This window comes from Opisthocomus hoazin, chromosome 7 (assembly GCF_030867145.1).
Source record: "Opisthocomus hoazin isolate bOpiHoa1 chromosome 7, bOpiHoa1.hap1, whole genome shotgun sequence".
Lineage (NCBI taxonomy): Eukaryota > Metazoa > Chordata > Aves > Opisthocomiformes > Opisthocomidae > Opisthocomus > Opisthocomus hoazin.
In genome coordinates, this window is record NC_134420.1 from 65,923,257 (window position 1) to 65,948,209 (window position 24,953).

The window sequence follows — 24,953 nt, forward strand, 5'->3', positions numbered from 1 at the left end:
ATGCAACAGAAGTTTGCGTAATTCTGCTTAATGCTGTGTTACTAACATAACACATCGGGAACTGGCATCACAAACTGAACTGAACATCGACTTGGAGTCACCTGTAGCGAAAGTTTATCTCTGAGAAATGGGAAGAACCTGCACTTGCCCCTGAGAAGGGCCATGTGGAGCCCTGTGAAAGCCACAATAGGAAAAAGAACGGTGAGCTGATAGTGAAGTTTGCAAATGCAATTGGCACTCGCAGGGTGTCCGAGTACCACCCAGCAGCCAGTTCATGGCATGGCTCTTCAGTCCAGCTGAAAGTGGCCAAATAGATACAGTGTGCAGGGTGGAGCTCCTGGGAACCAGAGCAAAAGGTGCAGAAGCAGCTGACCTGCTCTGTACAGTATGGTGGGTCGCACAAGAGCGAGTGAGCGCTTGGGAGCTGGGACTGAGTTGGGAGCAAGATTGAGAAGCAAGTACAGAAAACCAGGGGGGTGACCTGTGGGCTTATTAGTTACGTGAAAATGCCGTTGTGTTTTCATTCTTTGTTTCAAAAAATGATGCTGCCTGGCGTACCGGGCTGTCCTTTGAACAGTGCTGGAGATTTTGAGGAAAGCTTGACAGTCCCTGCCAGAACTCTGGAGTCTCCGCTGAAAAAGAGCAGGTGACTCATTGCAGCAAACATCCAGACTATCCCCTGAATCCCACCAGGCTCCCGCAGCCAGCGCTGGAGAGGGCAGCACCAGACAGGCACCGCGATCCCCTGATGTGAAGAAAGGGCACCAGGCTTTTCTGTCAAGAGACGAGTCACTAAATTCTGGTACTGGCGCTGACCCTGAAGAACTGCGTTTCGATGTGTTAGATGGACGCGGGCTTTCTTCTGAGAGATTAGAGAAATGGGTCTTTTTGACAGGAGCTTAAAGAGAGGTCTGGTCAGGTAATTACTGATGTCAGCTGTAAAGGAGAATTTTGGAGGCAAGTAGAACTGATGGGGTGATTTAGCCCATGTTGCTCTGTGGTTGATTTCCCAGGTACCTGTTTGCGTGTAACGAATCGCATATCGGTGACCATCTTTGCTAATATCTCTTTGGTGCTGTTGGTCTCCTCCTGTATTTCTGCCATTTCTAGAGAAAGCACATCTTTTAAATCTGTTTGGGCATTCAGAAATCAAATCAAGTTACTGTGAAGGGGGAAAAAAGTCCAAATTTAGTCAGCTTGTTACTGGGCATCTGCAGCCATCTGCCCCAACGAGAAGGGACGATGTGAATCGTACGTCTCTTGTCCTGCTGTGTGTGGTCAGATTCTGTTTTTGAGACCAACAGGAAAACTTACGTTGATTTTGTTGGGTTCTGCTAGATGATTTGTTCTCTTTCTGTTCTGCTACTGGGATATCCCCATAGCACTTTTCATAATTGAGTAAAGAAATTAGATTTATTGTTGGTTTTCAAGACCAGAAGAAAGGGCAGTTGGTTTCAGATATTTAAGTCTTTGGAAAAACCTCACTGGCATAGGAATTTTAGGCTAAGGAATGGAATTATGCATTTTAGTTTGACATTCTTCGTGTTTATTTAAAAAAGCTGTGGAAGACAGGGAGGTTAAAGGTTAAAATAATATTAACTGAGCCTTCCAAATCTATCAGTTTCGTTCTCTTTTTCCTGAGTATAACTATAGTCAGAGAGCAGTTAATCAGACTCAGAAAGCCATATTAGCATTGCTGACATGGATTTGTCAGTAGTGAATTGGGAGGGTGGAAACTGAAGAAAAAGAAAGCCAAAACACAACCCAGCTTTTGTCTCAGACCACATTGCCTGGGATGTTTACATTAATATTGTTCTGTAAGAAATTCTGTTAAAGTGAAATCATTCCAAAACCTGAATTCTGTTGTGAGCTTAACAGTAAAATCGTTTCCTAAGACTGCTTATACTGAAAAATTCAAGGAATTTATAGTTTTGTTTTAACTTTCACTTGAAAGCATTTGGATAATTACCCACTCAAACGGCGGTGTATCGAAAAGGGTCTGTGTGAATCTTTCCGTGGTGCCGCACACAGTCAACGCGATGCTTGGGACGTGCTTTAGTCCTGGCATCCCGCGGTGCTCGGTTGCTTTCCCACTGACTGCGCGCTCCTTGGGCCAGGCTGCCTGCACTGGGGAGGGCGACCCGATTCGGAAAAGAGTTAAAGAAAAATAACATTGCTGCAAATGGACGTAATGAGACTTAGCACATAAATATTACTATTTCTGTGATCTGACGTGTGCTGTGTTCTGGTAGGATGGTGATAGCAGACCATGAGTAAGTTCCTAAGCAGAGAGAAATTTAAAAAGCAAAAAGATTGGCTACACCATCTAGTCCAGCCACTTCTAGTACAGAAACATGCTTTGTCTGGACAAGTTTTAATGACCCAATCTCTGGCTTCTGTCTCTTGCCTGAGGATGTTTTTGTGGCATAGCTGTTCCTCCTCTTTCCCCTACTAGTGCATTTTTGGTGTCAGTCTCCTTTCTCCTCCTCCTTGGCACTTAAAGATTTCTGAGAAGCCTGTCAGTTGTTATTTCTTTTTGCTGCCAGGGGAAGGAGGTGAAGGAAGGCAATGTCATTTTGGAGACACAGAAAGGGAGAGATGACAAGGTGAGAAGTGGGAATGCTACACCTTGAGCTGATATTTCTGGACTCTGTGTGCTAAAATAACCTCTTTCTGCTCGTAGGCAAATACTGATACACCTGGAATTTGCCAAGAGACCCGACCCCTGTGTGAAAAGTGCACTGACAAACTATAATTGTGATGCTCTAATAGCTGTGACTTTTCCTGAGAGGACACTGCTTTTTGTTTAAAATAAGCTCTGTGTCACTGCAAGGGCAACTCTTCTCTGTGTGTAATCCACGGCGCTTTTTTTTTTTTTTTTTTTGTTAATGCCATGTTGTATCACAGTCTGAAACAAAAATTGGCTACTGCTTTTGTTTCTCATTATTTAAACTGAGAGATGTCTCAAACGGTGAATCTAGGATAGTGAAAAGCAAATCAGCCAGTCACTTTTATTTGTAATGCAAAGACATTATTTAACACCCCCCTTCCCAGTTTAATCCTGTATTTCTCTCATCCAACACCATATGGCACATGAATGGAAAGTCAGTTGTTCACAAATCCATTGCTGTGCAGTCTTTTACATAAACAAAGTAACAAGGATAAGCAAATGCCTTCCTTCTAATTAGCAGTGTGTTTTGTGGTTCCATACATTCCAAAATGTAATGGACAGCTACGGTGCCTAAAATAATCCCAGAGAAAAAACTCGTATGCCACAAAGATAGGGGTGGGAGGGAGAGGAGGCAGGAAAATCTGTTGTCTGTGTTCTTGGAAGCCTTTTCTATCTCCATTTGGATACCGTCAGCTTCTTTTACACAAACATTACGGCATCCAAGGGGAATTAGAAATACTTACCCATGACCGCAACGTCAGATCTTGGGTTTGTCAGGAGAAAGCAATGCAAAAGCAGGATCTTGGACCCGCTGCTTTCATTTTGGTTTTATCATGCTGATAAATACCTCCTAATGCTGGAAAGAGGTAAGGCTGGCTGTCTAGGTGGAATACAGGAAATGTAAAAATCTTACCTCATTGACGTGAAATGTTTTTTGGATCTGTGAAAGTGCTGTGTAAGTCCTATGTAACAGTTATTGTCTCTTGTGATGCCTCTGAAGTTACACAACAGCTTCCCTTTTATGCCAGTCTGTTGTGAAATGGCTAGGGACCACTCGGGACCGAGGGACGTAACTGAGATGCTGCTGGTCAGATGGCTTTTAACGGAGCCAAAAGGTGCAATTTGACCAGTGTTCACTTCAGCAGGATTTTTTATGAATGCGCCTTATCCCAACATCAGTGGAAATAGGAAAGGCAGTGCTTTTCCCTGGTAAGTTTTGATAGGTTTCTGTCCCAGCCTGTTTGCACCGATCTGTGCTGTACCCAGTGTTGTGACCCTGGTGCACAGAGCTGAGCGAGTTGGAAGCCTGTGAGCTCGGGAGCTTGCACGGCCACACTGCTGTACTTGCATTGCAGGGAGTCGGAGGTGTGGATACAGCCTGTTCTTATCCAAAACATCTACAGAGCTGATGTGGTCGCAGGGCTTCACCAGGCTTCAGCTCCTCTCAGGTGGCAATGTATGTTGTAACTTATGCTTCCATCTAACCCTTTCCCTAATCAAGGCAGATGAAAATCCAGTTCATAGGAAAAAGCCTGTAGGTGAAGGCCAGACAGCTATAGGGCAGGACCAAAAGCTGGTCGTGGCTTTTTCCCCCAGTTGCTAAGTGGAATGTAATCCATGTTGCCAAAGCCCATCAGCTAACGTTGTGATTTTGGGAAATGAAAACAAATGAGCTGTGTCATACAGCTGCACAGTCTCTCCTTGAGGAGCGGATCTGCTGGCTGGACACAAACCAAGGCAGTCGTTTTGCCATGCAAAAGTACGTGCTGGTTCCTAACACTGACACTTTGGCCCAGTATGTAGGTGAGAAAGGTGTAGGAGAGAGCCAGTGCTTTGAAACTGATCTTGGTGAACCAGCAATGAGCTGAAATATTTAATGGTGAAGGTAATTAACTATTGCAACAATTTACCTAGGGGACGTGCCTGGACCTTGATGATCTGAAGGTGCTTTGGCTGACCTACCAGTCTTTGTGCTGGATGTGAGAGCAGACCAGCTTAAGGATGGATGATTTCTACGTGCTGCTGCTCTTCCTGTTGAATGTAGAATGTTCTCCTCCTGCTCTCTGGGCCGCCGCAGTGTGTTGGGTTTGCAATACTGCACAGGTCTTAGGTCACAGAGAGGTCCTGGTGTGGCTCAGTGGCTTCCCCACGACACATATGCCAGTGCCCATCCCAGAGCTGGCGTGCTGACCAGTCAGCCTCCCCACCATTCACAGGCAGCTCCCTTGCAGTTACTGGCTGGTCATCTGAGAGTAAATGGCCATTGTGATCCATTCTGACCTCTGGCACCTTGGGAACCCCCCAAAGAGAAGACGACAAATGAAACACTTTCATCCTATCCTCTGAGGAGTTCCCAGACAGAGATGGGCCTCTGCAGCAGCGTAAGTGGTGGTGGGAAAAGAGGCTTGTGATGAGCCCGGTCCATTTGTCGGGAGCCTTCACGTGTCTCTTGGCCAATGTCAGCAGAAGTCACTCTCATTATAAGAGTGTTAAGAATGCACCAGTGGCAACTCTGCTAACGGTGAGCAGCTGTTCTGGTGGTGCCCTCCAGAGATGTGGCTCCTGCAATCCAAGCTGCTCTGTTTATCCACACACAAGTAATTTCCCAATATATTTATCATGGTTTTGATCTTTGCCTGAAACTGAATTTTCTTTTCTATGGCTGGAGTAAAATTGCTCTGGATTTGAAAAGACAAACTTTTCACTCACCAGATGAGGGTGTACACATGTAAAATGTTGACATGTCTTTCCCTTCGGTTTGGTTAAAGACAAAGATATTGTTAAAAATTTAAATCTAAAAGTCTTATTTAAACATTAATCTCTTACAATGGGTGTAACATGCCCGCATGAATGTAGGTATGAAGTATAATATTTTTATGAACTGGAATAGATTGTAAATTGACAACTTCTAGCAATATAAAAAGACCAAGCTTTTGTATCTTAAAATAGCATGAAGTGGGATTAAAGCTGAATTTTTAACCTTGGTTTTCCTACTTCTTATTTTTTTAAAAACATGTGGTTGCCTGGTTTTAATGTTGCAGCAATAGTTTGTGGCACAGAAATAACAGTATGCTAGCTATGAAAGTTGGAGTGACTCCTGGCTGACGTGAGAACTTTCTTCACCATGTTTTGCCTTCAGGACACCGTCACCGTAATAGCATTAGCTGCAGCCCTGCCAGGCTCCCGGGCAGTGCGGAGAGAGGCCAGAACTATCTGTTCTCATCATGCGCAGAGCTGGTTCAACGGAAAACTTGAGCTGCTGATATTTCTGTAGAGATCAGCCTAGATCCATGATAGTACTTCTCAAGGACTTACGTCTTCAGTTTTCTTACCCATTTTCTGCAACTCTCTAAACAAAAATATCCATGCTACAAATTCAGGAAGGTCACTGTCCTCAACCACAAATTTAATTTTCAGCTTTCCCTTTCTACTGACCTTTTTTTTGTCTCTGTAGTTAATTTTAACTCAGTGCCCCACATTAGGAGCCGTTAGTTTCCAATTGAGGGAGTAGGTGCTTGCATGAGTGGCCCCCGGGAAGTGAACCTTGGTGAGTGATGGCCAGTAGGAGCCAGGGTTAGACACGGCATTACACCGTGGAAAGCTTCCGATCTCCTGTTGCAGACTAAATGTCTACAAAAACAATACTACCGATTTCCTGAATTCCTGCGTTTGGCAGATGTGAAGCTCAGTTTCTACAGGGGAAGCCAGGCTGTTTTGGGGGAGCTCATACTGCTCTGTCTTTTTGCTGCTGCTGCTAATTTTTGTGAGCACCATAGAATACAGTAGAAAATTGAAACTGTGTGAAAGATCAACAAATCAGTGTAGAATGTCACGCAGCAACATCTGTTAACTTTGGCTCTATCTCACATCCTCCTGACCCCTCCTTTCCAGCCACAAGTCTCCTGTTTTGTGAGAGCTCGGAGTGATAGGGACTTGGGGGGGTGGAAGTGTCTAGCTGTTTCTCAGTGGTCTGAAGCGCTTGCAAAAGTACCATCTGGAATGAAAATTTGATGTTTGTGTGTTTCTATATTGTTAGTTACGAAACAAGGGGGAATTTGCTGAATGAATTAATAGTATTACACTGTAAACGTCTATCTCGAGAGCCATTATATCTGGGAGCTTACAAAGGCTGCAGAGAGAAATGAAAGTGGCTTCCCTTTCTAATTAGAGCTGTCAGGAAATCATTGATTACAGAATCAAATAGGGTTGCTCGGAGACATTGGTTTGATATTACTTCTGATAAGTAAAATTTTTACCTAATAATAACTTTACCAGTGGCAGTGGAAGCAGCTGCACTCTCTAATGGTAAGCCTGCCGTCAATAAAACTTTCCCCTTTCCTTCCTACCTTGTCCAAACAGTTATAGCTAATGAAACATTACTTCAAAATTGTAGGTCCCAGTAAAAAATCCAAATCATGAAGAAAAGAGTGTTACAGTAGACAGTATGTTCTTAATGGGATGGTCTTCGTCTAGACCAGGTTAATGGTATAAGCTTGTTCTTGCATTGCATTTCAAAAAAAATCAAAACAAAACCTTGACCCAGTATGTAGAAATATTTTACTTTTTTTTTTCCTTTCTTTAACAGGGTCAGCATATTTCATTAGCTCCCATTCAAAAGCTAGAGGAAGCTTTGTATGAGTATCAGCCTCTGCAAGTGGAGACATATGGACCACAAGTTCCAGAGTTTGAAATGCTGGGAAGGCTGGGGTAAGTAACACAGCAAGTTTTAATTCCCATTTCATGGCATTATAGCTGGTACTGTTATCATCTTCAGTTTTCCAGCATGTACAGTTGTTTTTTTCTTTCTTTTTTTTATTTTTTAAGGATCTTAATGAAATATTAGACTTCCTGCCCAACCAACATTTTGTTTGGGTGGATAAGCAGAAATTTTTGGTCCTCTAGCCTTTATAGATCTATTGAGAACTGGACTGGATTGCATTAGTGTTTTTAAGGTTGTCCTTGGCAGTTGTAGTGAAGTAGCTGTTCATTTTCAGTTGCACGGTATTAAAAAATAAATAAATAAAAATCTGGGGCTTAATTTACCCAGCTGTAAGCCAGTAAAAATATTAAAGTTGGGCTGTTTGCCATGGAAAAGGGTAGATTTACTTGTCGACTGCTGTCTACAGTCAAACTGCGTTTGTGAGAAATGAAGCACAGAGCTTAACTTTGTCAAAAAATATAATGCAGGGCTGGTCCGGCAGCTTGGTGGCATCGTGGAGTGCAGTCACGTTTGGAAGGGGGTTTGAGAGCCTACTGTGCCCGGGTGATGGAGGCTGGGAGGTCCAGAAGTGACGCTTTGGCTCTCCAGAGCAGTGTCCGTAGCTGAATCGCCACCTGAAAACACGTAGCTGCGGGCGTAGTGAGTGTCACCCAGTTCGTCACGGCCTAACTTTCAGGGTCACCACGGTGGCTGGAAAATTATGTGGCAGAATGAGCGTGCAGGCTGGCAAGGCAAGAAAGAGTTTAACAAATGTCAGTTTGTGTTTGGCTGTGCAGCATGGGAAAACTGAAGCCACAAGTATTGAACCAAGTTGAGACACTTTAGTGTGCATTTTCAGAGACCACTGAAATCCAAACAGGAATCCCATCTAGTTCACTGGCGCAGGAGAAATTGTATCTCATCCAGAAAATTATAGAGGTAGATAGACTTTCTGAAGTAAATAAGCAACCTAACAGTGCTTCAGAAAATTCAAGGCTGTCTGGAATTGAGGTTGTCTCTATTTTGAGTGTTTCTGTGTCCTCCTGATGCCTGTAATTATCTGATATCAAGCTTCTGAGTCCAAATACTAATTAGCAGTTTGAACTTGGGCAGAGCCAGGCTCAGCCTTCTCCACCTGTTTGGATGAAGCACTGCTGTGAGGGACCTCAGCTTTGAGGCCCTCTCAGCCCTAAGCCTGGTCACAAATGAAAATGCTTGGGCAAAAAAAAGATGACTTGTGAGGGAGGACTCCCAGTCCCTGTCCTTTAGCGTGTGCCTCTGTAAGGTGAGTGCTGGTGTCCACAACCTTGTGCCCTCCGTGTCCATCCCATGTGGCCGCCTGTGGCACCGGTTCGAAGGCAGCCCAACACCTTGCAGAGAAAATCCATTAAATACTGCAGTTGCTTTGCAGCGGCTGTGTGCAAGCAGATTTGGAGCAGGGTTTGCAAACGATGCTCGCAGTCTTTTCTTGGAGATGCTGTGATACGTGGGGCATTTTACTCTACTGAGCATGGCCAGCCTGGGTTGTTGGCTGTGGCGGTGATGAAGGAGTTAAGAGCGGCCGGGGTGCTGGGTGGCTGTGGTAGCAAGGGGGGGTGCGTGGGTGGGTCGGTGGTGCCCAACAGAAGAGTTCTTCTGAGGCTGTTGGCGATTCCAAAACAAATACATCGATGCTGTGGGTTCCCAGCCGGTACAACTCTAACCCTATTCCATGGGGTGTCTGAAATACCTTAAACCATGCGTGGCTATTCGTTTATATATTTGTGTTTCTGTGTTTATATGAACTCCTGCGCGCTTCCTGTTGATGATGAATGCTGAACTAATGTGCCTGGTCCCTGCTTCGGGTTGTCCCGGGCAGCTGCGTGCAGCTGCCTGGCTGAGGCTGAAGAGCTGGGCACAGCGCTGTCCAATCCGGCTAAAGATTTTTAGTTTCCTCTTCATTTGGACTCATATAAGGACAGGTTAAATCTAAATTTATTTATTTTTTTTTGTTTCTCCTTCTTTTCGTGTTTTTGTTCATAATTTTGCAGTCTGGCTATTTATTGCTGCTAAATAGGTCTCTCAGATGTGCAGGCTCTTATCATCGGAGTTTCTGGAACCAGAATTATTGCAGAGACGCTGCCAACCTGGAGACTTTGAATTCACTTCTGGTAGAATAATTTACTGACTTTTTTTTTTTTAATAAGATACAGTTCATAATTTTCAAAACAGTCAGTAGAGTGGGCTTGTTGAATATTCACGTCTTAACCTCTTACCTGCTGCAAGACTTTAGGTTTCAGCATCAGTGTTGCTTTTCTTCCTTGGTAAACTGCTGTGATGGAGACAGCTGGCAACAAGGTTTTCAAGGAAAGAGCAAGAAAAAGGGAGACTCCTTAAGGGATCATTTAGAACATTTGTTAGGGATCTGTTATAATTAAAAAAAAAATTGCTTTTTAAGATGACTCGTATTATTTGCTCATTAGGCTTTACAAAAAACTTTGCGTGCAGTCCAATAAACTTGTTTCTGCATCCTCCCACTGCTCTTGTGTATAGATTTTTGCATGTTCTGCAAAAAAGGAAATTAATGTTCAAACTGTTTTTAGAAATTTGTTTTCACTTTCTGTTGGGGCAGGAAAATTTCTTTTTTCTGTATACTGCAGAAAAGCATGAACATCCTTACGATGCATTTTTTGCTATTGTGTTGGAAGTCTGAGAATAATGAAGAACTAGATGTTTTTGTTGTTTTTTCAACACAAATGATTGGTGTAATGTGTAGGGGTCTACGTACTTTAGCCTCTGCCCCCCCCCCCCCCCCCCCCCTTTAAATGAAGGAAAATTTTCTGAAGTAATGAAATTCAGGCAATAATCCTGAATTACGTGGCTTGCTGGGAGCAATATGTATTGCACTAATTTGTAGGCAGTGTTTGACCTCCTGGCAGAGGGAGTGCAGCTTCCTCAGAGCCAGCCTCTAACAGAGGTTCCCTTACTACGTGTCTGTGGAGGTCCTGCAAGGGGCTCTCGGAGGCTGATGGTCCCGTGAGCACACACTGAACGTGCCGGGTTGGTGATGGTTATCTGGGTGGTGAAGGTCACTTGGGGTGTTCAGGCTGTGAGGGCAGCTCACGCCTGTCTCAGCTGTCAGGTGTAAACATGACATGAAGAAGGGGAGAAGTAGTATATGAGAGCATCTCCCAAACGTGTGTCCTTGGAGAAAAGTGGGGTCTTGGATCACTCTAACGTACCCATCCTGGAGGCAGGTTCTGTCGCTGCCTGTCTCTCCGTGGTGACTAACAGTCCTGGTTCTGTGTGGCTTGGTCACTGCTGGAAATTCCTGAAGCGTTCAGTGGTATGCGTTGGGAAACGGTTGGTTTCTGGGTGGAGTTGAAGGCCACGTGCTGCTGGGAGTTGTGTTTAGAGAGCCCTGTCTTCTCAAAGGCCCTGCTGGCACTGCTGCTGTTACCAGAAGCGGTTTCGTTGGTGTAGTTTGACCAAAGTGGAGAGTGTCATCTCTTGGTTCGGATCAGTCCAAATCTGTTGAGCTGCCGAAGTCATTGCAAGGCTGTGTGACCTGCTGCGTCTGTCGGGGCGAGACGAGGGGTCCGACTGAGAGAGGCAGAGAGCAGGAGCGCCTGGGAGCTCGGCCACTCGCTACCGTTGCTGTACTTTAAGGTTTTCTAAGAAGCGCGAAAAAGGGCTGTCTTCTGCTCTCCCCCCCCCCCCCCTTTTTTTTCCCTTCTTCTTTTCCCTCCAATATTTCAGCTGAGCACAATGAATTTGTGTGGTTGGAAGTCTGGAGATTTCTTACTGCAAAACAAAAGGAATGAAAAATACAACAAACTCTGACAGGCCAAGTAGTGAAAGACCAAAACAGGATGGGGATGGAAATTAGTTTGTTGTTTTAAAAATATGTTTGTTATATAGTTTTGATTAAAAAACAAAAACAACCCCTGAGGATCAAGATGGTGTTTGTTTGAGGTCCTGAAAAATGTAAAGACGTTCCTGGTGTTAATTGTAAGTACGTACAGCTAGCAGGAGTGGCCACCCAGTGTTCTCACCCCAAGTATTTACCGCTGTGGAAGAGCCCTACACAAGTGATTTAAAAACTGACAGTAAATGGAAAATCTGCTTATGTGATTAATGTTTTGGGTAAAGATGCGTCAACTTCAGGTCTCGAAGTTTAGAAACAGTCTCCTGTAATCCAAAGTGGGTCGTGCTCTTGACACAGCACCAGTCTGATTCTCGCTATCCTCACAAAATAGAGGTAATTTAGAAGTAAGAGTAAAAATTTCTGTTTGCGCTCCAGTTAAAAATTCTCTGCCTTGAGAGAACTTTTTTGCAGACTTTTTAATCAAGTCAAGCCTGGGCTGCTTCAGATTAAATTGTGTTTGCCTACTTAACGTTCTTGGAGAGATACATTCTGAATGTATACATATGTATATAAAAAATTGAGTTTGCTCCAACAATCTTTGCTTTTCTTTAGGCAAAAATGTGACTTCCCTTTGATCCATCAACTTGTTTTTACATATAACCGCATTGTTAGGAGCACTTCAGTTAATTAGTGTTTTGTTTAAATATGATGCAAAAATGAAGTTCAGTGGTGAACACTAATCTAATAAGGGTGGGTAATATACTTTGATAAATTAAAAGTTCAATCTAAGCAAATTGTTATTTTAAAAGTTGAGGGTAAGTACTGAAGCAAAATCAGCGTGCTGTGTAAGTCTGTTCATACAATGACCGTGTGGTAGCCCACTACTTTTTATAAGGAACAACTGGGTTGATTCATTCCTTTTTTTAGCGTAGCACAGCTCAGTGATTTTAAATTTTGAATTCAGATGAGGAGGTTGGATTTCATATCTGTTAGAGCTTTGCTAGCATTTAGTTTTTAACCTTCATTTTAAGTGGAAAATTTCTGCATATTTCTTTGTTGTACAGTGCTGTAGTGTAATTTGAAACACATGGAGAGTTCTGGCACTTAATCTAGAAATGACTCGTGTAATTTCTTTGCTGTCAGTCATAGTCATCTTTTTTTTTTTAATGTGAGGCAATACTAAGGATGCTCTCCAAACTATTCTTAAGCCGTAGTTGATTGGGTCTCTGGCCGGATTAGTTTTTGCTAAAATCCTATCAGTGCCTATGTTGGGTTCAAGACAGTGAAAGCACTGAGAATTGATTTTTGAATGGGTGACAGGACTGCTGGGCTTTAAAAGTCATAGCAGGTGATTTTTCACATCTGCTTTCTTTGTCGTTGGGGTATGCCGATATTTCTTGGATCTTGGAAAAGGAGAAAAGCCGCAAATGAAGGGCTTATTTGGTCTGCTTTGGCCCATTGATTTTGAACACTGAATTCATTCTGCTCTTTTGAATAGAATACAGTTTCTCAATAAGCTCAGTAGTCAGAGTCAAAAGATTGAGTAAGAGCAAGGAAAGCTTGTCTTGCTTTGGAGAGCATGTAGGGGGCTGCGCTCCTCCTCGCAGGAATGCTGTTGGCTACCAGGGCATATGGTCTGAATTTCCCAGGGTCTTCTGTTGCAGGGCCTGATCCTCTGCGGAAAGATTTCTGTCGGCTGCAGTGCATTTTGAATCGGGCGCCTAAGGAATGCGAATTGGCAGGTAAGAAGTGATTATTGCTTTGAAGGCACAGCTACGTTTGCAGGCAGCCTTTTAAGGTGAAGTCTTTTTCTTCGTTTTGTCACAAATAATTGAATAAAAACCTGTGAATGACGATGGAAGTACTATGTGGATACGCTTTTTTAGAATAGTGATTATGGCCAAGTGTCTTGTCTTTTTCAAGAGAGGATGGAACATGGAAACAAAACTGTGTGTAAACTGTGTTAATTTGGTTTGATGTAGAAACTTTCTTGTATAGCTTTAGCGTACTACAGCAATCCTGCAGGTTTCGCGGTAGGATTCTGGAAGGACGCAGATTTAGTAGAGAGGAGGTAGATTAGCACCAGTTTTTCCAGCCGAATGGAAATCGAGGAACGGAGCGCAGCCTCTAGTAAGTCTGAAATCTTACTGTTTAAGAAATCAGCTTTCTGGCAAAAATGGCTATGAACATTTCAAATGACACCCTGTAGTATATGGTGTTTTGCATGGAGCTCTTCTGTCAAGGTCATTAGCAACTGAATATATTAAAAGTGGACTGCTTATGAAACGGAGAGTTTTGCTTCCTGCCCGCCCACCTGTGGGTATGGTGTGGGTTCTGTAACTGTAAAAGGTCTCAGGAGGGTTATAAAAGCAGACAATATGGAAAATATATAAAGAAACAAAGAAGGAAGCCTGCATACACCATGTAGTTTCTTATACGTAAAGTTGGCTGTAGTTGCACATGTACCACTAAATTAACCTCAAAAGCTGGCCATGACAGCAGAATGTCCATAGTAATTGTTTTTGTTGGCGTTTGGCTTCAAAATTAACTCATCGATCTAGCATGAGTCTCTGTACTCAGAATACTGGTCTGGTAATGTTTTTTCACTTTTTCATGCAATCATGGAAAAAATATGTTTCTGCTCGAAGCAGTTGTCAAACAAGCGTCTTTCATCGACAATCAGACACAGGGCAGCTGAGTAAGGCTGTTTAGTCTAGAATAAATACTCGAGAGATTACAAGGTCGCTGTAGGAAATGTAATTATACCATTTATTCCAGAACAGTCTTTTTGCAGTGTGGGCTTGCAGAATACTAAATCATGCATTTATTAAAATACATATAATATGAAGAAAAAAAAATTCAGAGTCTTAACAGAAGAAATGGAGAACTGACTGGCAAATTGTACTACAGGATTAAGCAGTAAATATTTAAAATTGCTTCAGAAAATCAGGATGGTAGCGTTGGCTTTATTGAAAATTCGTAGGAGGCAAACCCTGAATTGTCTCTGCAGGTGTAGAGGCAGTGCTGCTAAGCAGGCAGCTGAAATAGCATCAGAGCTGTCTGCTGATGGATTAGGATGTGGCAGGAGGCAGCCAGCAATTGTGTGGGCCAAATGCCCCATTTTCTGCACTCTGTGTGTCTCACCAAATCAAAGCCTTGTTACTACCAACCACTTAAAAATGTCTGATCATCTGTGATAGTTCTTACCTGTTATTGAAAGCCCTGCTTTGCTTTCATCCTATTCCCTTCATCTCCTGCATTGAGATAAGTATTGACGTATGGTTCTCCTGTAACTTTGTATGTCCACAGACTTTAGTCCTTAGGTGTCCTCCATCAGCTTAGAAAAAAATATTTATGTAGAAGTTAAGTTTTAGGTCTTCAGTTGCTTCTCTGAAATTACATGGAAAGTTTGAGGTCAGTAGGTTTTTTTCCTCTTTCTTTACTTTTTTCCTTCCTTGCTTCTCCTGCACCCCATCATATTGCCCTTTTTGAGTCTTTCTCTGACTCTTCAACCAGATGTATAATTGCATTGGGAACTGTGTAGTTGCCACAAGAAAAACAATACGTTTTGCGTGTGTGGGAGTGATCTTTCCTGCTTATCTTTCACTTCAGCAACAGAAGGGGCCTCAGCGTCCTCAGCGTCTGTAGTTCTTCCCAGGACAGAGCCTCCAAACGCTTGCTTTCAAGCCTAGTGTGCTAGAGGCAGGAACACCTTAGCGCTGAGGGGTAAAGTCTGTCTGATGGTCATGGAGAATGTGGGAGCTCATTGAGGACCACTGTTGAGAAGAAGAGCTCCTCCTCTTCGTCAGCATCTGAGCATCACTCATGCTTTCTACTTGGCTGTAAGGAGCGGCAGAGAGATGTCATGACAAGAATTGCTCTGGGGCAGTCTAGGCAAACATTATAGTGGTTTTCTGAAGGGTCTGTTCAGATGGGCTAATCTTTTAAATTAATTATTTAGTCTTAGATGTAGTTGAAGTAGAAAGGTAAGGAATATCCTCTTTTGAATTTGCCTTCTAAGGCATTTGTAAAGATCCATTGTACTAGAAATGCGAGAAGGAAGTCTGAAAAGAGGAAGACAGGGAGAATTCCTGGACCCTTCAATGCTATTGTTTCAAGAGGGGGGAGTTATATATGGTGAAAATATGTAGACTGAGTAGGATGGGCAGCAAACTAGACCCCTAAAGAGGAAAAGAAAGCCAGAAATGATGCATCTTCTTGACTCTGACACTGATAAGCATAGTTGTAGAGCAACCTTCCGAAGGAAAATTGTTTGTTCAGGTGTCACATGGCTGAATATTGAATTACAAGTTTCCTGAAATGGCAGAGGGGTGCGTGGGGGTGTCTTGCTTGAAGCCTCATGCGGCTTTTCAAGCTGTTGCTCGTGATTCTTTAACGCCCTTCAGATAGCTTTGTTGCAGCTTTACCCTTGATGAGCAGTATTTTTCACAGTGATTGGTAGTCAACAGTGTTTGAAGTTTTGTAGGAGAGAGGTAAGTGGCAGGAGTGAGGGATCTCTTCCTTGAGGGGCATGGCAGTTGCCACAGTCTAATTCCGTTCATGAATGGGATCCTGTGTACATAACTGATCTCGCATCTGATATGATGGATGGCAACAGTTTTAAGGGTTGGTCTGGTAGTCTCTGTTTTCATATTTTGATAATGACCATCATGTCCCCCAGATAAGATCACAGTGGAGGAACTTTTCAGGAAAGCAGAACTGGAGAACATTCCTCAGAGTGAATAGTATCTGATCACATGTGTTCTCTTCTTTATTTTTCCTAGTTTCCTTTAAAAAAATAATTAAAAATCCATGTCTTACACACCTGTAAGAATTGGAGTTTATAGTTCCTTCCATTCCAGCAGTTTGTCTGTTCACTGGTTGCAGTCACACATGGTGTAGCAGCAGAGATCTTAGGGGTAACTAAGACCCTACCTGCTGCGTGAAAAGGAGTGGTTGGATGTGGAGGGGGATCCTAAAAGTACCTTGACTGACAAAAAGGCTGCCTGGTCAGCTTATAACTTGTTAGCCACCAGAGAAGCTCCATGGAGCGAGATACCTCGTAGATGTCCTAACTGCTTGAGAGAAGCTTCAGTCAGAGCTTGTAAGACCAAGCTGTAGGAAGCCAGACTGCATTAGTTCTGGTGTCGTGGCACTACTTCAAAAGAAAGGAGAGGAAAACTGAAGCTCTTGGGATCTTTGAAATGGGAAGATGTCCAAGGACATGTAAAAGTCGTGTTTTGTAGTTAGAGACTCATGTGCGTTGTGTCAAGGGGGCAAAAGAGAAACCAAAGCCTTTTACAGACAAACAAACAAAACCCCCAAAACATAGCTGTTCTTAGCTTTGTGTGATCCAGACCTCTTTTATTCATCATGAACACCAATGACATGAGCTGCGTTTAATTCAGAGTTTCTTATTTGCAGGGTGGGGCTATAATCAATGAATTCTCTAAATAGTAGTCACTTATGAGCCTGAATTCTCTCAATACTAGTCCTTTATAAGCATCCACTGCTTTCCTTTCGAATCAGCCTCTGTATCAAAGGGGTGAGAAGTGACATGGTTGCTCGACACCCCCGGTAAGGTCGCTGGCGATGCCGACGCTGGCTTGCAGTGCCGTCTGCGCAGCGCTTTGCCTCCGCCGGCACAGCCAGGCCAGTAAACCTGTCCACACACACCCGCGGAGCGTGCCGGAGCTGGGAGCGGGGGGACCGGCCCCAGGATGAGCTGCGGGCTTCTGAAGGCTGGTGGCACGAAACCTGCAGCTATGGAGCTGAGCATCACGTCAGCAGTTTTTAAAACGTGCGCTTTTTTTTTTTTCTCCCTTGGGTTAGGGATAGAATATGTGTTTCCCATCATGCTCTATAGCTTTGATGGTTTTAGGTTTTTTAGTTTCTGTATTTTCTTGGGAGTTGAGGAAAAGTACCTACAATTAAGTTGGTTGGCTGGAGATTGTATACACACATTTAGGAACAGATTTTCATGGCTTTGGTTTGAAAGCCTTGCTAATAGTTGAGAACTATTCTATGTAAACAAGCTAGGTAGTGCCAGGCTTCCAGAACAGAGTTGTTCACTGCTTTGTGTTCAAACCGGGGCATTCCAGTCAGGCCACGTTTCTGATAGCTGAATTGGGGTTTGAACGTAATTGGACTTCGCAGATGCACCGTTGCTCAGGCTTGAAGGTAACGCCACCATGTTTTTGTTTCCTTACCTAACTGGTATTAAATGTAAAAACATAAATCCTTTCCAGTGGGAGAGGAGAAGGGGAGATGGTTTTCATTTGGCATAATTTCCTGTGAGATGTGGTGCTAAACAAGGCCCATATTTACACAAGACAATACAGTTTTACATGTACTAGTATATCTAGCACGTTTTAAAATTGTTTAGCCAGCCCCGGGTATTAAATACCTTCACAATAAATGTGTTTAATAAAGGTAGATGAAGTTTGAAATAATTTCTGAATAATTTTACAGTAGAAACACCAGTTAAATCAACCCCATTGCAGTAATAAATGTCACAAAAACAATTAATTATACTTGCTTGCCACTGCAAAATCAATTGTGTAACTGTTCTTCTAAAACTGACTTTTACATTACTAAATCCTAAACACTACACTTCTGTAACTTGTCAGAATCAGGTTTTGGTTAATAGATATTTTCAGTGATGTAATGGGAACTTCTGGCATGGAGTCAGAATATAATGGACTGTGATTAATGTTTTAATAAGCACTTTTCTTCTACTTATGATGCAGCACTGAAATGGTTTCCTGCTTAGATTGATAGAACAGCAGGTATGCGTACTGACTTTTTTCTTCAAGTAAGAATAAGTTTTTCAGTTCTTCTGCTTGAAAATATTTAATGTTTTTCCTTGAGTGAAACGCTGCTGGATTGGGGGTTTCAGTTTGTTTGTTTTAAATCCAGCTATTGCCGATATTTGTCATTTGGAAGTGGAGGGTTCCGTGGAAACCTTTTCAGTACTTAAAATAATTGCTTTGCAAAAGAGGAAACTCATTAGTTTAAAAAATAGTTTTGATATATTGATGTTTCCTTCAGTGAAAAGATTTGTTTAAAAACAGTGTTAGAGTAATTCAAAAGTGTGAGAGAACAAAGTATAGTGTTGAAAATATTACTAGGTTAGATTTATTATTTAAGTTGATGTAATACACTTGCTACATGCTTGGTTATTTTTGTACTGGAAGTGGTTGTGTTTTTCTATATTTCAAATATTTCAACCCCTTCGCACCCCCCCCTCCAAAAAAAAATGTCTGTTTTAGTCACTGTTTTTCATGACCCATCAATCCAGATTTGTTGCAGGGATAGGCTTTTTGCTTAGGGATCCAGTCAGCTGCGGTCCGCATGGAGAGGTGGTGTTTCTCCTCAAGGTGAGCGTATTCTCTATGCTCTTAATGCCCTGCTAAGATCAGGTGGTGGCCGTGCACTTGGTCTTCAGTATTCCCCTGCAGAGAAATATATGTTTTATATATATATATAACCACAGAGCATGAGGACTACCTTCTGTTGAAAACAAAGTAGTTTCTTTTCTTGCCTTTTCCTCTCTCCTTGTAGGGTGGATAGTGGCAATGAATATACCTGCGAGGAACAGAGAGGAGAAGAGGGTGAACCCTGTAGAAAGCGGAGGTCCCATGTCTTGGCTAATGCTGACATGAGTCCACTAGACAAGACTCCAGGTGCCTCTGCACTCTTGTTTCAAAAAGTCTGGTGAGTCTTTCTGGAAAGACGGAAAAGGCCCTGTGGTCCTGGCTCCAGTGCAGGTGCTCTTCTCTCTGCTCTGGAGTCTGTTGGCATGAATTGAGATTCAAGCTAACAGATGGCTTCTCCATCTCTTTGGTCATTCTCCGAAACCTGGGAATCTTACTGACCCCTCTGTTCTCGGGAGCATCAGCCCATACTTTAATTTTTCCATCAACTTTGGAAAAAATGCAGATATCGCCATATTTGTGTTTTTAATATTTGTTGAGAAATCCCCAGACAGCCTCTACACCTTGGTTTTGTGCCAACTCTCTGTACTGGGGTGGCATCTGCCTTGCATAGAGAAGGCTACTTGTGTATTTCCTTTATTTGCTACTGCTGCGTTTGTCTAGCTCTCCCTTAAAAAGATGCAGAAGGTGAGTTCTGGCTGCTATCTTTATTTTCTGACTCTCTTCCAGACTTCATGAGGAAATGCTCATGAATAAAGCCAAAAAAAATCTACACCTCTTCTCCCCTTCCTGTTGTTAGAAGGTTCCCTCTCTCCTCCTCCTCTTTTCACATTTAGGCGCTGATGGATTGGACAGGCTTCTTGCCCTGTGGTCATTGATTCTGTTAATTGTCAATAAGTATTCCAGAAATGAGAGAGGAGAGATCTGCACTCAGAGGCCATCTCAAAACTTGGAAGCATAAAGGCCCTGCTGTTCCAGACTCTCTTCAGCACACAGTTAACTTTGGAATAAAAAGTCCCACAGATACAGAGTCTGCAAACAATCTGAAATATGGAAAGAAAATCTTGTCTTTTTTTTTTTTCCCCTTATTCCATGATGTAGGTGCATCCTGCTTTTTTTTTTCCCTCACCAGAAGAGAAGCAAATATTGTTGGGAAGGTGTGAGTACAGTGGGGAGTTTGCTTTCAGGAGTCTGCTGTGAATGAGCAGTACTCTGCCTTGAGCAGTCCAGGCCATAGGATCCTTCTTCTTGATCTCTTGACTTTTATCTAACAGCGGTCACTGAAGTTACGATGTTTGTGGAACTGCTCTTTCGTTCTCGCTCACCCAGATTTGATCTAGAGAGTTTTTAGGTCTGCTGTATTCGCTCGATTTAGCCAGCCCTTAAATGTGCTTGAAAAGCGTGGACTAGCAGAAGAGCATATAAAACTGGTGTTGTCCAATTCTACAAACATATGAGCAATCAATAGTGTTGTAACAGCTGGTGCTGGCCCTGGAGATGACAGCGATGGTAATTCAGCATAACCTCCCTCCTCGCCGTTTTCACGAGGTCTCGCAGCCAGTGCTCGCAGCTAACGCTGCCAGACTCCTTCCCTGCCGTCTCCGAAGAGCTGTAGGAGGTTCACATGCTCCCTGACTTGTTTTTGGCTGCAGTGTCAAAACATTATTCTGAAAAATTCCCGTTGAACTTGCTTGGGTGCTGAGGGCGGCAAGTTTAAAAATAAATAAAAACTGAACATAGGTCTAGTTCTGCTCCCAGTCCTGGCAGAGGGGATTTGTAGTGGCTGCAGTGGGAGCAGAACCAGGCCTACAGAAGTGCCTTTAATGTTCTCACCCTTGGGCGGTGGGTGTGGACGCTGCTTGCTTTTGCAGCACGGCGGATGAGCTGTGTGTGCTCGCAGGCACTTTCCTATAGCTGAGGAGCGTTGGCGAATGGCTCAGGGATGTTTGCGGATGGAGCAGAGGAATGCGGCTACCTGCGTGGCAGAGAGCCCCGGCAGTGAGGCAGTGTGCTGCAGGCTGTTCGATGGGGCAATAGCTTGTCCGAGTTAGCAGGGATTTGGCTTTACTGGGAGCTACTGGCCACTAGTTGAGTTTCCTGTATTTCAAAACAGAAATGCTGAAAAACCGTCTGGAGCTATCTGCGAAGATCGACTGCCCATATGTACTGCGGCAGCAGGTTTTACAGGCTGTCTGCTCTGAGAATTTAACATCAGAAAAGAAAATCAATATCTTTTCTTTTAATGCTGTATTTATCCTTTTAGAAAAATACTTTGTGAATGGGGATAGCGAATACATGAGATTTCAGTACTTACATATGGGTCTGTTTGGTGCCTTCCTTGTGCAAGTGGCCCCTCTCCTTCTCGTGGGAGCCGCAGTGGAGTTTGATGTGAGCCTCAGCATCTGCCTGCAGCCCTGCGGAGGGAGGGCAGGTGAGCGCAGCCGGGCTCTGGTCGAGACCTCCGGAGAGGGATCTGGTTGCCCCATGACACTGCTGTCTGAGCTTGGGAAGGCTCCTAAGGTCAGGTTTCTGACATCTGTGGTAGTTATTCGTCCAAGCTCCTTATGGGCCTGGCTTCAGTTTTTTTCTTCTTCCTTTTTTTTTTTTTTTTTCCCCATTTGGTTCATTATCTGTAAAATGGGATTATCTGTTTTGAAACACCAAGGTTAGGCACTGGGAAGTACTTGCTACTTAGAGAGAGGACCACATAGGCTGCAGTGGTTGGGTGGAGGTGATGATGCAGGCTGCTGGTGTTTTCAAAGACTGATGCGTCCTCTATTTTGGGCTGCTTTGAAGGATGGTTATTTGCAACAAACCCCAGAGTTTTTATTGACTCATGACTTATATTTTGGTTTTATTCAGCGTTTTTTGGCCTTTCTGAGGGCTCCAGCAGCTGAAACAGCATCGTCTTGCCACGCAGCAGTTTTAGCTGAGTCCGATGTTTGAAATGGCAACACTGCGAAATGTTTCTGGCTTGTTTTTAGAACAGCATTTCAGCTGCCAGTTTCCTTAAGAAAGCAAAAACAATATGAAAAGCAAGAAATACAAATAAAGGAGAGGCTTTAATATATTTCTGATGTAAAATAAAAAAATCAAACTAAACAAAAAAGGTTCAGAATACATGCTATATTTAGCAAAACTTCTAGGAAAACGACATTGAAATAAGCATGTGTGCTCCTGGAGTCCCTTCCCCTGATTTCCTTCCCCCTTTTCTCCAACCCACGCATAAACTCATCGCTTACATTTTCTCTTAATGAGCTGTTTAAAAAAATTTTGCTTTTCTCTGGCAGAAGGTTTGGATGCTCCCAGAAGAATACCTGCCACGTGGTGGGGGTAAATGTAGGGGCGAGTGAGAGCTCCTGAAACCTCTCTGCTTCCTGGCGAAGCGGTGAAGAAACTGCAGTGATACTGTTAATTCCTCAAAGAGGAGGGTAGGACTTTGGACGTTAAGAGTAACTGCTTTGGGGGCATGCTCCGTGCACCCAGAAAAGCTGTAATTTCTACTGTAGTGATTTTATTGCTAGATATGTTTGTGTGTGCATATGTGTATATGCGTATATCTTCGTATATCATTTTACATTTACAGTGTAGTAACTCGTTGTTATTGCTGTCATATCATTAGGTGTTTCCGTAGGCATGCCAATGCATTGATTGTGTTAGCAACTGCATCTGAAGATAGGTGTGTTGTCCCAGCAGAGAGAAGCTAACGTGCCGAGAACTTCCTGCAGAAAAACGGGTTGAATACTGAATAGACAAAGGTAACATTTTCTAGAGCAACTAATTGAATGAAGAGTCTGTCTTGCTGGTTTTGATGAACTGTAGGCTCTGAAATGATTAAAACCACATACTAGCTTTTAGGATAATCAGAGTAGGGAAGGAAAGGTGTTGGTGACACGGCGTTAGTGTGGAAGGGCATATCGGCACGTGGGGCAGCGGGTGCTCCGTGGAAGGGTGCTTGCAGAGCCGGGGAGGAAGAGACCGACCCGGCAGAGAGATGGGTCAGATGTGATCGTGTCACAGATTCCTCTAGAGCCTTTGTTAAACGGGGTAAACTGAAATCCTCAAAGGCAGCTAAGCACCAAAATACCTTCGGAGTTTGGCTTCAGTCTATCTGTAAATACTTCTTCCCCCTCCCTACTCCCCTGCTTGATATTACTATATGTATGTATCCACCTCCCTAGCTACAGGAGTAACCAGAGCTCACGTTTTGCAAGTTGGCTGCCATTATCTCTATGTTGTTTCCAGTATTAATTAATTTATGTAGTGCTGTGTCTTGTGTGACCCATGTTCTTTGCTTCTAGCTGCATGACCTTTGCTATTAAGCTGTCTCTAGTTGGAAGAAGTCCGTATGAGTAAGCGCTACAGATTAGCCTGAATAATTTATCTATTTTCCCAGCCCCCTTGGATTTTTTGACAGCAGTGCCTTTTACAAGTAGTGACTTTTATATTTTCTTCTGAAATGTAGATGAAAGTTGTTCAGTATCGCTGGGATAAAATGAGATCCCTGCAGGGAAAATACCTCATTGGATGATGAATGCCCATTTACACTTATTTCTTGAGATCTATCAGTCTAAATTGTGCTTAAATATTTTTTTGCTATAGCTCTTATGAAACTAATTTGAATGTAGTACTTTAAGAAAAAAAATTACTGTCTACTTTTGTTATAAACCTAAAGGTGAGCTTGCTCTTTCCTTGTCACTGAGGGATGTGTTAGTTCTTGGGGTGAGGAAATTTGAGGCCACTGTTGGTTAAACAAATCCATAGGTCATGTGGGATATATTCAGCAGCCTTGCATTAAATGGGCAGAGCATATAGTGGGAGCTTTTGAACTCTGGTGGGATTAAAGGATAACAACTCTGATGCAAAAAGAGAACTAACTCACGAAGAAGACCTATAGCATTCTTGTGGAAATTTTACTGACTGTTTTTCCTTGAAAAAAATGGAATGTACTTTTTGTACAAAAAGCGAGGAATTTCCATTGATACAGCTTTAACCTCAGTAAAGACTTATGTGGAAATTGTGTAAAGCAGCACTCAGTGAGGTGTGTGGGGGCTGTGTTTGAGATGGCTTCTGGGGCAGCTTGGACTTGAGTGGGCTCCGGTGTGTGTCAGAATAGCGCGGAGGTGCTCTGCCAAGAGCCGGCCCTGCGTCTCTTGTGGTGTTTGCTCTTCGTGGCTCCAGCTGGTAGAACCTTTGTTGTGCAAGAAGTTCTTGATCACGAATGGCATCTCGTTAGCCCGTAGTAGATTCATATGCCGAAGTACTATTGAAGTCTTTGGAAACCTCCTTAGCACTTGCGTGGCAGATAATGCAGGACTTGTATGGAGCTCCTTTAAAGTCACCTTACTAGGGTGCTTGTCCTGCTGGTGGGAGAAATCAATATGGTCCTTTGCTCTCTTCCCTTAAATCACATCAGCAGCCTGTCGGATGTGACGCACTGTGCTTGACCCACTCACTGGAAATTATTAGCTTGATTTTAGTGAGTAAAGAAATTTTATTTGTCCAGACCCTCTCCCTCACCAGAATGCCAGAGTGCCTTTGGTGAGTAGAATATAGCATTTTACTTCAGAACAGCTCCATGCCCGAATAAAAGTGACTGCTTTTCTTCTGTGATACGCTCTTCCGTGCTGCTCAGGGCCTTAAAAACAGAGTATAGGTCCACAGAGACCCTGAAATCACTTCCCAGTCGTGCATCCAGTGAGTACTCCCAGTTCTGGGCTGCCATCTGGGAGAGCTGGAGTGCTGGTCTGGTTGTTTTTAATGAAATGCATTTCTCTGTAGAAGTTTTCTCAACACCTGCGTTGCCCACCATGCTGCTGTGTATTCATTTACGTTTGAACTGCAGAATGGGACTAAGCACGTTGTATGTGTTACATTGCTCTGCTGCCTTTGATTAGGAGGTTTATACATTGATGTACAACACACACAAACATTAAATTGGGGCTAATGGGAAATGAGTTTGGACTTGAGTTATAGTGACCATAAAATGTGATGAGATCTGGCACTCGGTTTAATGATGCCAGAGAGCGGCATGACATGTAATCTAATGACATCACATTGTACAGTGTTGCATAAAGCACTAATATTTTATGTGGTCTTAAAAAAAGATAAAAGCTTGGTTATAACATTCAGTGCATGTTTGTGCACAAACATGCGTATACCTGTTCATGACTGTATGTTAAAGCAGTGGCCCACACTGTTTCTTAAATTTCTTGTTACAGCAAGGAGTTATTATATCTTAATAATATGAGAAATTAAGCAGTTCAAGAGCACAAAGCAGGAAAATTACCTTCTTTAATT

General features: G+C 43.1%; 1 protein-coding gene across 2 annotated transcripts in view; it reads left to right on the top strand.

The window, feature by feature from the left end:
- MNAT1 (MNAT1 component of CDK activating kinase) overlaps window positions 1-24,953 on the top strand; it is a 127,010-nt gene that overhangs the window by 81,406 nt on the left and 20,651 nt on the right. For both annotated transcript variants that reach the window (XM_075426797.1, XM_075426798.1), the window contains one exon: window positions 7,257-7,378. In XM_075426797.1, coding sequence (XP_075282912.1) covers window positions 7,257-7,378 — 122 coding nt within the window. The remainder of the gene's footprint in view (window positions 1-7,256; window positions 7,379-24,953) is intronic.